Source organism: Symphalangus syndactylus, chromosome 1 (genome assembly GCF_028878055.3).
Source record: "Symphalangus syndactylus isolate Jambi chromosome 1, NHGRI_mSymSyn1-v2.1_pri, whole genome shotgun sequence".
Lineage (NCBI taxonomy): Eukaryota > Metazoa > Chordata > Mammalia > Primates > Hylobatidae > Symphalangus > Symphalangus syndactylus.
This window is the reverse complement of record NC_072423.2, coordinates 108,157,596-108,172,254: the sequence shown is the minus strand read 5'-3', so window position 1 is coordinate 108,172,254 and position 14,659 is coordinate 108,157,596. Positions and strand designations below refer to the sequence as shown.

The following is a 14,659-nucleotide window of genomic DNA, read 5'->3' as shown; positions in this document are numbered from 1 at the left end:
CTGGTGCAAGAGAGTAAGCTCAGAAAAACAAGCTTGGGTCAGATCACAGAGAGAGCTGGGCTTCCGGGATCATCGTGTGTCCTTTCCCTGGGGCTTTGGGGGCCATAGAAGAGTAGTGAGCAAGGGGCTCCACTGTGGAGGTCCCAGCCTGCAGGTGACAGTCTAGTTTCATGCCCTGGCTGCCTCAAGAAGGGAGGGGCTGCAATCCAGGAGGCCAGAGAGAGGCTGTCCCAGTGGTAGGGATAAGAGGCAACAATGCTGAGATGCCCTTTGCTCTAAATGCAACTCCACATCCCATCTCCATCATCCACACCAGGGAGTCCCAGGGTCCATTTGTTGGCACACAGCTTCTGCTTTCCTGGGGGCCTCTTCCGAGTCCCCCGGTCTGTCAGGAATGAAGCCCCAACACTGTTGGCAAGACCCACCAGGCCTTCTTCAGATAGACACATCGAGAGACCCGTCATTCCACCCATGCCCAGCTTCCCGGAGGCCCTTCCTGCCTCCACTCCTCCCACCCCCGCTGCAGGTCACTGACCCTGCTTGGAAAACACCAGGCTTGCTCATATAAGGAGCGTGGGCCAGGCCTGAGTATTCAGCGATGGCATCTGCATGGTGGCCCTGTCTCATCTTGGCTCTGCTCTTCAGCTTGGCAGCCTCTGGCTTCCCGAGAAGCCCCTTTCGGCTGCTTGGGGTGAGTCTGCCCCCTCTTTGCCATCTGGGTCTTGGTGTGGAATGGGCAGAAGGCATCATGCTGGGCAAGGCCTCTGAGTGGAGTGAAGAGGAGGCAGAGGGCTAGGCACTGAGCTGCTGGGAGTAGTGTGGACACTGGGAGAACTGGGCTCCAGCTGAGGCCTCTGCTAACCTGTTGTCTAACCCTGGGAAGGCTCTTAAAACTCCCTGGGCCTCAGCTTCCCACCCCATCAAAAGAGCAATGCACCATGAACTGCTCACTTCACTGAGGGGCAATGAAGGTTCAAGTCTCAAACGAGTGTGACCTCTACAAAAACGCTCAGTTGAGCCCTGTGGGGTGTGGTGGGGGCAGGGGTGCTCTGGAAGGAGGCCTAAAGGGGCCTGGGGGCCAGGGAAAGGCAGAATGGGAGATAGAATGAGGTGGGGCATGTAGGGTGTGAAGAGAGCTCCGGGTTCAGTTCCCCCGGCCCTGCTCTCCTGGAAACCTGGAGACCTGCCCCTCTCTGGACCTCAGTTTCCCCATCTATTCAGAGTTCTTCCTACTCTGACATGAGGCTCTGGAGGGTCCTATGTCTGGGGGCCACTCAGGTGTGTGGGTGGCAGGGCACTACTGAACTCCTGGTCTCAGCCCAGAGCCTCCCAGGCCATGCAGCCTTGGCATTGGCCTTGGCCTGATTCCTCTGTTTGTGTTTGTTTTTGTTTTTTCAGAAACGGAGCCTCCCGGAAGGGGTGAGAACTTTCACCAGGGGGTGGGACCGAGTGGGGCAGGGCAGGATGGAGCTGGTTGCCCAACTGCTGAAGGTGTAGGCTAAAACAGCAGACTCCTCACAGCTGGCAAACAGCTTACAGCCCGCTGCCCTGGCAGCCTCCAACGGTGCAAGACTCCTGGGAAAGAGCACCACAGAATGACGACCCCTCCAACCTCGCAGGATGTAGCTGAAGAGGGCCCCTCACAGGCATCTCTTCCCTCCACAGACACTTCCTTAGCACTTGCTGGTACCCGGCTCTGTGAAGCGGACCCTGCCACACCCTCATGAAGCATCTTTATATCCCTAGGGGGAGGGGGCTGGAACACCTCCCTAGAGCCTCTCAAAATCCAACACCCCTGTTGGAAAGAGCGTGTCTGGAGACTTCCCTTGGCACAGGAAATCAGTTCCTCTTTGGGAGACAGAATGAGACAATTACCTAAAGACCCAGGAGGTGGGCTGGGCTGTGTGCTAGAGGGAGTGTGAGGTGTGGAGGATGAGCAGGAAGAGCCAGGGGCAGGTGCTCCAGAGCCAGTGTCCCGCACATGGCTGGAGCTCAGGGTGACTGGACGGGAGAGGGCAAGCTCTCACTGGCTGCAGCAGTGTGTAAACAGATCACAGAATTGAGGAGGCAGGACAAGCATCTGAATAATAGTGGCCACCAGAACATGGAGACTGGAGACACCACCAAGTCTTCCAATGTAGGAGACCTGGAGGATGAGGGTTGCGTGCCAGGCAGGGGCCTCAGAGCCTGCAAGGTTTGCAAGAGAGGTGGCCAGGTTGCAAACCTGCTTCTCCAGTGTCCCAGTCTGGCTGATTCTCCACCCACCTCCCCAAAGGTGGCCAATGGCATCGAGGTCTACAGTACCAAAATCAACTCCAAGGTGACCTCCCGTTTTGCTCACAATGTTGTCACCACGAGAACGGTCAACCGTGCAGACACGGCCAAGGAGGTTTCCTTTGATGTGGAGCTGCCCAAGACGGCCTTCATCACCAACTTCACCTTGTGGGTACCACCATGGCTGCTGGCTCTGGGCTCAGGAACAGGGGGTCTGGCCCAGTGTGATCCCCCCACCCCCAACTCTCTTTCCCTGCAGGACCATCGACGGTGTTACCTACCCTGGGAATGTCAAGGAGAAGGAAGTTGCCAAGAAGCAGTATGAAAAGGCTGTGTCCCAGGGCAAGACGGCCGGCTTGGTCAAGTAAGTGTGGACTCCCAGGCCTTGGGGAGAATGTCTGGGATTCGAGGGCCTTCAGGGCTACGAACAACAACAGCTATTATTATTGGTATAGCAAAATGTGCCCATAATTTTGCCATTATCCCATGTTGAGGCTGAGGCAAGCGAGGCTCAGAATGTTTAGGGATCTCCCTCGCCAAAGGGCTGGGCCTGGGGCCGAGGGCCGAGGAAGGGTGGGCTCCTGCAGTCTTTGAGGAAGTCGCCATCTCACACCCTGTTCAGGGCCTCTGGGAGGAAGATGGAGAAGTTCACAGTCTCGGTCAACGTGGCTGCAGGCAGCAAAGTCACCTTCGAGCTAACCTACGAGGAGCTGCTGAAGAGGCACAAGGGCAAGTACGAGATGTACCTCAAGGTCCAGCCTAAGCAACTGGTCAAACACTTCGAGGTAATCAACCGCCCCTGCAGCCCTGGGGGGACAGCAGCAGGGTGCAGGAACCGGCCCATGGGGCAGTCTCAGACAGGGGTCAAAAACACAAAAGTTCCGCCTCACAGCATCCCCCATCCTTGGCTGGGAAGGCTGGAGGAATTCAGTGGTTCTGGCCACAGCATCTGGGGCCAAGGGGAAGAGGCTGGGGTGGACTCCACAGATGCAGATTCGGTGCTGGGCCCTCGAGAGCAACACCAGCAAGTGCCTCTGTAAGGCTTCTCACTGGGCACATGGGCATTTTTCCTACCTCAAAGCTGAAAGCCAAAGGAAAAGCATCACTGGTGGCATATGGCAGGTGGTGGTAACACCTCAGGATCAGCATACTCTCCTCCAAGCCCCTGTGGTCACTTTCCCAGTGGGAGACACCAGGCTTGGCCCTCAACACTGCCCTAGAGGGTCCCTGCATCACCACACACCCATCTCATTCCCACTGGCCTTGTTCTGGGAACTGGCCTCTGCGATCACTGAGTGACATTTCCTTACTTTGGCCATTTCAGATCGAGGTAGACATCTTCGAGCCTCAGGGAATCAGCATGCTGGATGCTGAGGCCTCGTTCATCACCAATGACCTCCTGGGAAGCGCCCTCGCCAAGTCCTTCTCAGGGAAAAAGGTGATGTAGATGCCTCTCAGACCTGGTGGGGCAGGGGACAGGAACACTGACTCCAGCAGAACAAGCCTGCAGCCCAGGGCTTAGCAGCTGCAAGCATGCATGTGTTGGGGTGGGGCTGGGGATCAATCTGCAACTATCACCTTCCTCCTTGCCCACTGGGGTTGGGAGTGAGGATGCTGAGGGCAGGGGCTGCTGACAATGACCTGCCAGAGGAGCCATTTACAAAGCCTGGTCCCATTCCCCCTTGGGAAATGGACAGGGCAGGGCTTATCTTCCCTGTTTTACATACAGGTCCGGAGGCTGAGGCCCAAGGGAGTCATTTAGATCTACTGATTCCACAAGGAGGGGTGAAAGACTAAAGAGAACTTCATTCTTGGTGCTGGGTGGTTGGCTCCAGTCCCCAAGGCTCCCAGCTGTTCCAGGGGCCTTCATGGCAGTGGACAGTGGGTGAATAAATGTTTGTATAAACAACAAACCAGTCATCCAGGACTTCCAGGGAGAGGCCCGAGGGGCACACACTCAGAGGTCTGCTGGCTTCTGGAGGGCCACATCCTGCCCCGGGACCCTCCTCCTCCCCATTCTCCTCCTTTCTCCCTCCCCTCCTCTTGGCATCCACACACCAACATTCCAAACCTACAAGAAATTCCTTTTAATGGGAAGCTACCCCTTCCCTAAGTAGCTTCTCAGTGCTGAGCTCCAAGGTAGCCTGGGCTAATGGGTGTGTGAGGCCAAGAAAAAGGGAGCTGGAAGCTGAATCAGACAAGGCCTGTGCCCCGCCAGGAGCCTGATCTCCAAGGGGAAGAGTGGTGCTCCGAAAGGCCGGAGCGTGGTCAACAGTGCCTTCCACTGAGTCCTGGGAGATGCAGGGCACACCGCCGGCAGGCAGGGCTGCCCAGGCCTCCAGCTCTTGCTAGCTTCTGCCCTGCTAAGGGCTCCTCCCTGCAAGGCTGCACCTCTGCTCCCTCAGCTAAGGACTGAGGTCTCCCTGGCCCTGGCCAAGCTGAGCAAGGTCTTTCATCTCCGTCCCTTAGGGCCACGTGTCCTTCAAGCCCAGCTTAGACCAACAGCGTTCATGCCCAACCTGTACAGACTCCCTCCTCAATGGAGATTTCACCATCACCTACGACGTGAACAGAGAATCTCCTGGCAACGTGCAGGTACCCGGGCTAGCTGATTCATCATCAGGGTGGGGTGAGGGCTGGTGGGGAGGGGCTGCAGCTGCATCTAGTGCCATCACCCTGGGTCCTCAGCCCATGTCTGTTTTCCTACAGGATGTGGGACAGCTGATGGCCTAGAGCCTGGTGCAGCACCCCCTAGAGGGTGGGATAGGAACGTCTTTTTCTTGGGCTGGTAAATGTCTGGCTTCTACCTGCAAGAATAGTCAATGTGGTGTTGCTAAAAGGACACCGGCCTCCGTCCCCTCTCCCCACTTTCCAGATAGTCAATGGCTACTTTGTGCACTTCTTTGCACCTCAAGGCCTTCCAGTGGTGCCTAAGAACGTGGCCTTCGTGATTGATATCAGCGGCTCCATGGCTGGTCGGAAATTAGAGCAGGTACTCAGCGCCAGTGGCAGAGCCAGGGCTCGGGGGAGTAGGGGGTAGAGGAGATTTCTTTTTTAAGTGGAAAAAGCTGATCCTGTGGTGAATGAGGAGAAAGGGGACAGGATAAGAGAAGGCTCATGGCCTCTGCCCGCTTCTGTGGCAAGCCTCAGGCAGGGCTCACTGGTGCAGATGGCGTGGGCTGCACCGCCTGCTGAGCTGAGAAGGGACCTCACTCTCTGCTGCGGCTTCTCCCAGCTCTTTGTCTCTCTCTCCTCCAGACAAAGGAGGCCCTTCTCAGAATCCTGGAAGATATGAAAGAGGAAGACTATCTGAATTTCATCCTGTTCAGTGGAGATGTGTCCACATGGAAAGAGCACTTAGTCCAGGCCACGCCCGAGAACCTCCAGGCGGCCAGGACGTTTGTGAAGAGCATGGAGGATAAAGGAAGTAAGAGCAGAGCTGGAGCCCACCCGCCTCCTAGCAGCGCCTCCCTCTGTCCCTAAGCAGCCTGCAACCCCCCTCTTAGGGCAGGGACTCTGCTGGTCTCAGGCCCTTCGGATCCGTGCTGGAGTAGAGGTGGGAGTGGATGGTCCTCAGGCTTGAAGACAGAATATCGGCTGTCTTCTCTGTGGTCCAGGGAAACCCATTCTTTCTGTTTCTAATCCATGATCCTGGTATCCCACAAGTCCCAGCAAGATAAGGCCACAGAGAACCCTTCTTCTTGGCCCTGTTTCATATGGAAAATGGCAAATGATGTCTACACCGCTCCCCTCTCCTCCCAGCAAGAGGGGCTGGGAGTCCATCCAACTCTTTGCCAAAGGGCTTTCACAATCACCACGTGCTTTTCGTCTTCACCATGTGCCTTTCATCCCCATTTGAAAGTGGAAGTTGTTTGTTTATGTGGTGATTCATTCATTGTTTGCTGAGTACCACCATGGGCTGGCAGATAGGATCCTTGGGCACATGAGTGGGGCCGGCTGTCCCGGCCTCCTCTGCTCCAGCCTGTCTGCACACTGGCACCCTGAGGACACCCTCCCACGGTGCTGTCTGTGTCCCAGTGACCAACATCAACGACGGGCTGCTGAGGGGCATCAGTATGCTGAACAAGGCCAGAGAGGAGCACAGAGTCCCAGAGAGGAGCACCTCCATCGTCATCATGCTGACTGACGGGGATGCCAATGTTGGTGAGGAGCACGGGCATGGTTTTGAGCTAGGGTTGGAGCGCTTGGCTGCTGCTTCTGGCTCTGTAGCTGGCTTGTTGGAAAACCTGGGACAGCTCTTCCCTGGGTTCCCTGTGGTCTGGGAGCCCCTTAAGGGCAGGGTCCTGCCTCCCTCTGCCAGGGCTCTCCACCACCTGCTCCACAAGGGCTGATGGTTGTGACTCCACCAAGTCTGCATGTGCAGGAGTCCAGTCTCCCCAGACAGAGCTGGTCTAGACCATCCCTAGGGCTGGGGCTGGACTGTGAATATCCCCTTCTCCAACAGGTGAGAGCAGACCTGAAAAAATCCAAGAGAATGTGCGGAATGCCATCGGGGGCAAGTTCCCCTTGTATAACCTGGGCTTTGGCAACAATCTGAATTATAACTTCCTGGAGAACATGGCCCTGGAGAACCATGGGTTTGCCCGGCGCATTTACGAGGACTCTGATGCCGATTTGCAGTTGCAGGTATGCCTTGTCTTGCACACTTCCGGGCATAAGGAGCTCACTACTTCCTCAGACAGCTGCTCCATAAGGTGATGGCTCTAGTTATCAGGAAGAGCTTCCTCTTGGGTCCAAATCCACCTCTGACTATCTCTTACCCATCAGTAAAGATTCTGATTTTGTCCTTGGGCTACACAACAGGCCTGCTTCTTCAATAGGATTATCAGAGCAAACACAGGACGTCTGGTTCAATATGAATTTCTGATAAGTAATGAATTTTTTATAGTATAAGTATGCCCCAAATATTGCACAGGACATTGTATTAGTGTACTGCGGCTGCCATACCAAAGTACCGAGTGGCTTCAATGAGAGAAACGTATTGTCTCCCAGTTCCAGAGCCCGGACATCCCAGATCCATGTGGCGGTGGGTTGGTTCCTTCTGAGGGCTGTGAGGGCAGATCTTTCTAGGCCTCTTTCCTTTTCTCCATGGCTTATCAACGGCTGTCTTCTCCCTGTGTCTGCACACGTCTTCCCTCTGGATGTCTGTGTCCAACTCCCCTTTTAATAAGGACATCAATCATATTGGATTAGGGCCCACAGTCAAGACCTTATTTTGTAGACCCTATCTCCAAATAAGGTTGAACTTTAGGAGTACACTATTCAACCCATAACAGACATACCTACACTAAAAAATTATTCATTGTTTATTTGACCTTCAACGTAGCTGCATGTCCTGTCTTTGTATTTGCTGAATCTGGCAATTTTGTTCCTTCTCTAGGCAGGTAACGGCATCTCCACCTCTGCAGGGCGACCACCCCATCCCTTCCCTCCTCTGTCTCCGGATCTCTGCACTCCTGTCCACGTCACCTTCTCATCTGCCTCTCTTTACTTCCTTTTCTCCTTCTTGCTTTCATTCCAACAGACATTCCTTAAATACTTTCTTTGTGCCAAGAACTCTGTCCTTTCATATTTCTTTTTTTGATAGGAAATACTTCTGAAACTGTCCTTTCTAGTCTTCCTTGTGTCTATCTGGGAGCAGGGAGTTGCGGGGGGGAGGCCCCCACAGACTGAAGGACGCAGTCAGGGACAGGCAGGGTGAACATTAGGAGCCATTAGGACGGGCCCAGCCCTGGGGCACGGATGCCCGGCTGCAGCGTCAGTGGGAGCCTGACCTGGGGCTCGAGATGACCGGCCCCATCCGAACTTCAGGGCTTCTATGAGGAGGTGGCCAACCCACTGCTGACGGGCGTGGAGATGGAGTACCCCGAGAACGCTGTCCTGGACCTCACCCAGAACACTTACCAGCACTTCTACGACGGCTCTGAGATTGTGGTGGCCGGGCGCCTGGTGGACGAGGACATGAACAGCTTTAAGGCAGATGTGAAGGGCCATGGGGTGAGTGTTGACAGGGCCTGGAAGTGTGCTGGGGATGGGGTATCAGCAGTGGTAGGGCTCTGGCCTCGTGAGGGTCCAGGAGTGGTGGCCCCTGAACCTGATCCACCCAGGCCTCCAGACCCTTGCCTCCTTCCACCCCCACCCCAGGCCACCAACGACCTGACCTTCACAGAGGAGGTGGACATGAAGGAGATGGAGAAGGCCCTTCAGGAGCGGGACTACATCTTCGGGAATTACATTGAGCGGCTCTGGGCCTACCTCACCATCGAGCAGCTGCTGGAGAAGCGGTGAGCAGGGGCCCGGCACCCACCTGTGCCTACCCCTGGCTGGGCTCCAACGCAAGGGCACCCCCATACGCAGTCCCAGCGGTCCTGCCCTCTTCTTGGCCCAGCCCAGGAACTGTCTGTAGAGCAGTCTGTAAGGAACCCCAGGCCGCCACTCCCCATCCTGTCAGCCCCAAGGCTCAAGCGGGCAAGCCCCGTGGCCAGCAGCCTGGGAGTGCCCCGGGGTAGGGGGGCCTCAGCACCCTGCTGCCCACACTGGGCATGGCCCAGGGCTGGTGAGGCTGAGCGGAACTGAAGGCCGGGATCCCAGCCCTCAGTGCCCAGAGGGCAGAGCTGAGCCCACTGAGAGGGTCAGTGTTGGTGTGGGTGGGATTAGCCTGTGAAGCCGTCAGTACACAATCTAGCACATGCTGAGTGCTCCGCACATGGACACCATTGAGAGTGGCTGTTGTAGCCCCTTATTTTATTTATTTATTTACTTATTTATTTTTTGAGAGGGGGTCTCGCTCTGTCGCCCAGGCTGGAGTGCAATGGTGCGATCTCGGTTCACTGCAACCTCTGCCTCCTGGGTTGAAAACGATTCTCCTGCCTCAGCCTCCCAAGTAGCTGGAATTACAGGCATGCACCACCATGCCTGGCTAATTTTTGTATTTTTAGTAGAGACGGGGTTTCACCATGTTGGCCAGGCTGATCTCGAACTCCTGACCTCAGGTGATTCACCCGCCTTGGCCTCCCAAAGTGCTGGGATTACAGGCGTGAGCCACCATGCCCGGCCAGTCCTTATGTTTTATAGGTGGGGAAACCAAGGCCCAGCAAGGAAACAGGGCTTGTTTACATGCCCCAGGGAGCTGTGAGCCAGCCTCCTCTGAGCCCAACTGGGCTGTACCCTGGGGCACCCCACAATGGGGAAGGTGGAGTGGGGATCCCCAGCTGCGTCCAGCGCTCCAGTGCAGGGGAAGCGGGCAGGGTGCTGCTCTCTAGGCTGTCCTCTTGACTGGCCCCTCCTCACAGCAAGAACGCCCATGGCGAGGAGAAGGAGAACCTCACGGCCCGGGCCCTGGACCTGTCCCTCAAGTATCACTTTGTGACTCCACTGACCTCCATGGTGGTGACCAAGCCTGAGGACAACGAGGATGAGAGGGCCATTGCCGACAAGCCTGGGGAAGGTGGGGATAGGGATGGAGGCCAGAACCTGGAAGCCTCCTTCTAGGACCCTGCGCTGGGCACCCTCCCTGGGTGTCCAGTGGAGGAGTGGGCCAGGCTGGGGAGACCCAGACCAGCTGAAGTGGGGCATCTGAAGGAAAACTGGCCACGGGCTGGGGAAAGTGGGGTGGAGCATGAAGCAGTCAGCATGGACAGTGGGGTGTGGGGTGAATAGGAGCCTCTGCACCTCTAAAGGGAAGTGAGTAAAGGGGGCACACTGCCCATGGGACATTTCAAGGAAAAGGACTGAGGCTGCAGCATGGAAGGGCTTAGTTAGACAAGAAGAAGCACTTCCAACATGAAAGGCCTGGAGCAGGCTACCAGGCACCTGGAGATTGTTAGGGGAAGAGTCCCTGAGAGCTGGAGGCTGGGACCCCCTCAACCAGACTCCAGACTGCCCTACTCAACAGGGGGTCCCAAATGCCCACTGCAACTAGGTACAGGGTCTGTGTGTGGTGGTGGGGGATTGGCATTGGAAGACATGGGAGGCAAAGAGCTGGGCCTGGCCAGGCCAGGCCTCTGGCTTCCAAGAACTCCTAGTTCCAGGGGACACCCAGTGGGGGAACAGCTGGCTGCTGGGAGGCCCACAGCCTACGGCTGGTTGGCCAAGCAGCCGGCTCTGGGCCCTGCTCACTAGTGCCCTATGGCTTCTAATGCATTTCTCCTCTTCCTCCCTCGCTGCACCTGCAGATGCAGAAGATAAGCTTTAGCCAGCCACCAGGGTGGGCATTATGGAAGGGAGACAAGAGAGAACTGAGGCCTTTCCAAGCAAGATAGGATCCCTAGCCATGGGGGCACACTTGGGACACCTGGGCTCAGGCCCAGCCCTATTGCCAAATCATGACTCTGCCCCTCTCTGAGCCTGAGGATCCCTGTAAGTTAACTGGGGGTGGCTTCCCTTGCCCAGGGAGAGACAATCACTATGACAGTATCTATGACCTGCAAAAATGAGCAATTTAGCATGTCAGTCATTTATATTCCATTAATCCCATAGCAACCCTCCAAGAGGGCCCTTTTATGATCCCCATTTTACAATGGGGAAATTGAGGCACAGACTCAGCAGATGGCCAAGCTGGTACTTAGGCCAAGGCAGTCTGGCCCCAATGCCCATGTTGGGAATTGCTGGGGATCACAGTCCTCTGTGCCTCTCTCACCACAAAACTGGAACCTCACAAACTCCCTGCCACTAGGCAGGGCCTCCCCAGCCCCTACTGGCCTGCCCCACCTCCATCTATAAGCACGGCACATTTGGACTGGGCCATCACGTTCCCCTCAGAACAGCCCTGACGAATGTACCTGTGCATGTGAGTACATATATGCATGTGCACGCATATGTGTGCGCCTGTGTGCACGTGTGGGTGGGTGTTTACTACCAAGAAGCAACAGACAGCCATGAGCCTCACTCACCCCAACTAGCGGGTGGGAAGCCCAGGGGTGGGGCAGATGTTTGCTGTGAGCATTACTCAAGAGAGAGAAGCTGATGACTTAATGGCTTGCATTTCGGCCACATCGAAAAGCCCTGCCCCAACATTAAAATCACATCCCATTGTCACCAGCCCCATAAAGGGCTTCCCTGGATGTGCCCGATTTCCAAAGCCTAATCTTTGGGGTCACATCTCCACCTCTATCTGCCAGTGTTGGGGCCCCTCTGGGGCCCAGCAGCACTAAGACAGGCAGAAGGCATGGGGCTGGGGAAGAAGGAACCCCTAGACCCTGCTCACCACTGCCCTTCGGCTTCTTTTCAGCCACACCGCTGAGCCCCGCCATGTCCTACCTGAGTGAGTACACGATGGCGGCTGCCACTCCTCCCACTGCTTAGAGCCTGCCCCTGCCATGTGTCCCTCCGCGGTGGCTACTCACTCAGCTCTCCGCGATGGGCAGATGGACAATGTGCCCTGAGGAGATTGCGGGGTGGGAGGGCAATGGCATTAGCAAGTGGGAAGGGGAGGGGCATGAGCTGAACTCCTATGGGGGTCATCGGGCGCCTCCCAGGGCCACTTGCTTAGCTCAGCCCCCTCTCCCTTTGTATCTGCAGCCAGCTACCAGCCTCCTCAAAACCCCTACTACTATGGTGAGTCCCTGGCTGCTCCTGGGGAAGGCTCAGGGGCCTGGGAACGTGCTCCTGCCTGTCTCGGAGTCGAGCCCATGGAGGCCAGAAGGCTGGGGGAGGCCCCAGGTATGATGAGAGGCCCCGGGAGTCAGCCCCTTCTCTAATGTGTCACCAGTGGACGGGGACCCCCACTTCATCATCCAAGTTCCGGAGAAAGACGATGCCCTCTGCTTCAACATCGATGAAGCCCCAGGCACAGTGCTGCGCCTTATTCGGGATCCAGTCACAGGTGAGGCTTGTGGGCTAGGGCCGGGGCCAGGGGGCTCCTCCTGGGAGGGCTTGGGTCCCCCCAAGTAGGCACAGGGACCAGGTTCTCACTCTGCCCAGTAAGGCATCGTCTTCACATGCAAAGAAACCCCTGGGGGTGGGGAGTGCCCAGGGCCACAGGCTTGCTCAGTCCCACATGCCAGTGCTATGGGGAGATGATTAGCGTGAATGGGCCACCTGGGCCTAGGGTAGGACCCAGCCTGTGTCTGGGGAATAGTTTTTCTCTGAACAACACTCCCTGGCCCAGGCAAGGGGCAGACCCACAATGTCCCAGCATGACCCAAACCTAGAGTGTCTAGGAACCAACAAGCTTGGGCTCTGAAGTCCTGGTCTCTCTTGTGGCCCCCGCTCTGCTGCCCCTCAGCCAGTCTGGTTGAAGAGGAAGGCACACCCCTAAAGGCAATCTGGACTCAGAAGTTCTCGCTGGTCTCTCTCCCTGCCCCATCCCTCTGGCAGGCCTCACAGTTAACGGGCAGATCATCGGCGACAAGAGAGGCAGCCCTGACTCCAAAACCAGAAAGACTTATTTTGGAAAACTGGGCATTGCCAATGCTCAGATGGACTTCCAGGTGGAGGTGACAACGGAGAAGATCACCCTGTGGAACAGGGCCGTGCCGAGCACTTTCAGCTGGCTGGACACAGTCACAGTCACGCAGGATGGGTAAGCTCCCCCACAAGGTCTCCAAGGTGGGCTACAGGCTGAGAGTCTAAGGAGGCTCTTGAGGGATTTAGACAAATCCCAGGAAAGGAGATCCATGGGGGTCACAGGAAAGATCAGAGACCCCAGAATTCAGTCTCCTGCCACAGGGGAGGGTGACCATAGTGGCCCCCAATCAAACCCTGGGGCCCTGTCAGAGCCAGAATTGGTAGCTGCACAGTTCAGCTGGTTGGGTGAAGGCGTTAGGTGATAACGGCCCCATTTGCCTGTTCTGTGGCTGCTCTTGTCTTCTTAGCCCTCCTGTCTTTGGATCCCCCAGAACCTCCCACTGAGGCTCAGAGAAGGTGTGGAGCCTGCCCAACGTCACTCAGGAAGTCAGTGGCTTAGCTGGGGCTGGACCACAGGCCTCCAGATTCATAGGCCAGCCCTCTCTTTCCCACTTACAGACACGCAAGGATCCACTCATGGGGCGGGAGACAGCGTGCATGAGGCATCCTCTTTCTAATGCCCCTGAGATAGTTTCTGGAGTCTGTGGGCCCTCGGGTGCCATGTACAGGGGAGGCTCCACCAAGACGCCCTTGAGTCAGATGCCCAGTGTCACGGCCACTGGGCCCCACAGCCACTTTCTGGCTTCCTCTCGTAGGCTGTCTATGATGATCAACAGGAAGAACATGGTGGTCTCCTTTGGAGATGGGGTTACCTTTGTGGTCATCCTACACCAGGTGTGGAAGAAACATCCTGTCCACCGTGACTTTCTAGGCTTCTACGTGGTGGACAGTCACCGGATGTCAGCACAGACACATGGGCTGCTGGGTACGAAGTGTTCAGACTGCAGGCTGTTCAGGCCTGAGAGCAGCATGGGAAACACATAAAGAAGGCCTTCCTAGGCACCCCGTACCCAGCTCACAACACCCCATTCAGCCTTTGCATCAACCCTGAAAGGCCAGTGGCCACGTTACCCGTGGCAATGGCCAGGGGCTGATAGCATCAATATTTTTCTTCCCAGGGCAATTTTTCCAACCCTTTGACTTTAAAGTGTCTGACATCCGGCCAGGCTCTGACCCTGCAAAGCCAGATGCCACATTGGTGGTGAAGAACCATCAGCTGATTGTCACCAGGTGAGGAGACTTCTCCAACACCCTCACCTGCTCAGCAACGAGAGGAGGAAAGAGCCCCTGCTGCCCAGGCACATTAGTCTGGTGGGCTTTTGTCTTCTGTGGGGTACCCTTGTTTCCCTTTGAGGTCTTGGCCCCTACCAGGCTCTTCCTAATCAAGAAAAAGCCCAAACTTGGCTTCCTAGAAAGAGTAATCATGTAACTTCATTCTTGACCAAAGAATTCTGGGCTGTTAGAATTGCCAACTTCCCACCCTTTTTCAATCTCAGGTCCGCTAGTCTAGCAGCCATCTTACCCACCCTGTGTATTGCAGCATCTCTCTTCTTTCCCCAGGGGCTCCCAGAAAGACTACAGAAAGGATGCCAGCATCGGCGCAAAGGTTGTCTGCTGGTTTGTCCACAACAACGGAGAAGGGCTGATTGATGGTGTCCACACAGACTACATTGTCCCCAACCTGTTTTGAGTAGACACGCCAGCTCCTGTTGGGATGGATGGCGCAGATTTTGTGGCATCTGGAACATGGGCACAGAGAGGGGCCTGTGGGAGGGGCTGGGAAAATAAAGTCCAAGGTCGAGACCAGACAGCTGCCAGCCTCTACATGCCTTCATGAGCCTCTGCTCCAGGGAACAGGCAACTGGGACCCATGGCAGCTCAAAAGAGGGGATGGCTAGCAGGAAGGCAACTTCTTGGGCCTCTCCACTGACACAGCTGAGACAGAGTTGGTTGGACT

General features: G+C 56.2%; 1 protein-coding gene across 6 annotated transcripts; it reads left to right on the top strand.

The window, feature by feature from the left end:
* The first annotated feature begins 328 nt into the window (after positions 1-328).
* Positions 329-14,392, top strand: ITIH3 (inter-alpha-trypsin inhibitor heavy chain 3). 6 transcript variants are annotated; one of them, XM_055274183.2, is made up of 21 exons: positions 329-691; positions 1,399-1,419; positions 2,276-2,442; positions 2,534-2,638; positions 2,897-3,059; positions 3,599-3,712; positions 4,744-4,869; positions 5,150-5,266; positions 5,533-5,701; positions 6,313-6,438; positions 6,740-6,921; positions 8,107-8,292; positions 8,440-8,579; positions 9,588-9,742; positions 11,525-11,557; positions 11,815-11,850; positions 12,005-12,118; positions 12,613-12,817; positions 13,458-13,627; positions 13,821-13,932; positions 14,263-14,392. In XM_055274183.2, the coding sequence occupies exons 1-21, from the start codon at positions 599-601 to the stop codon at positions 14,390-14,392; spliced, it is 2,664 nt and encodes an 887-aa protein (XP_055130158.2). In that variant the 5' UTR covers positions 329-598. The 6 variants fall into 6 exon arrangements, with proteins under 6 accessions (XP_055130158.2, XP_063501970.1, XP_063501986.1 ...); XM_063645900.1 differs by having other exon boundaries at positions 13,434-13,627; XM_063645916.1 differs by lacking the exon at positions 1,399-1,419.
* The last annotated feature ends 267 nt before the right edge of the window (positions 14,393-14,659 follow it).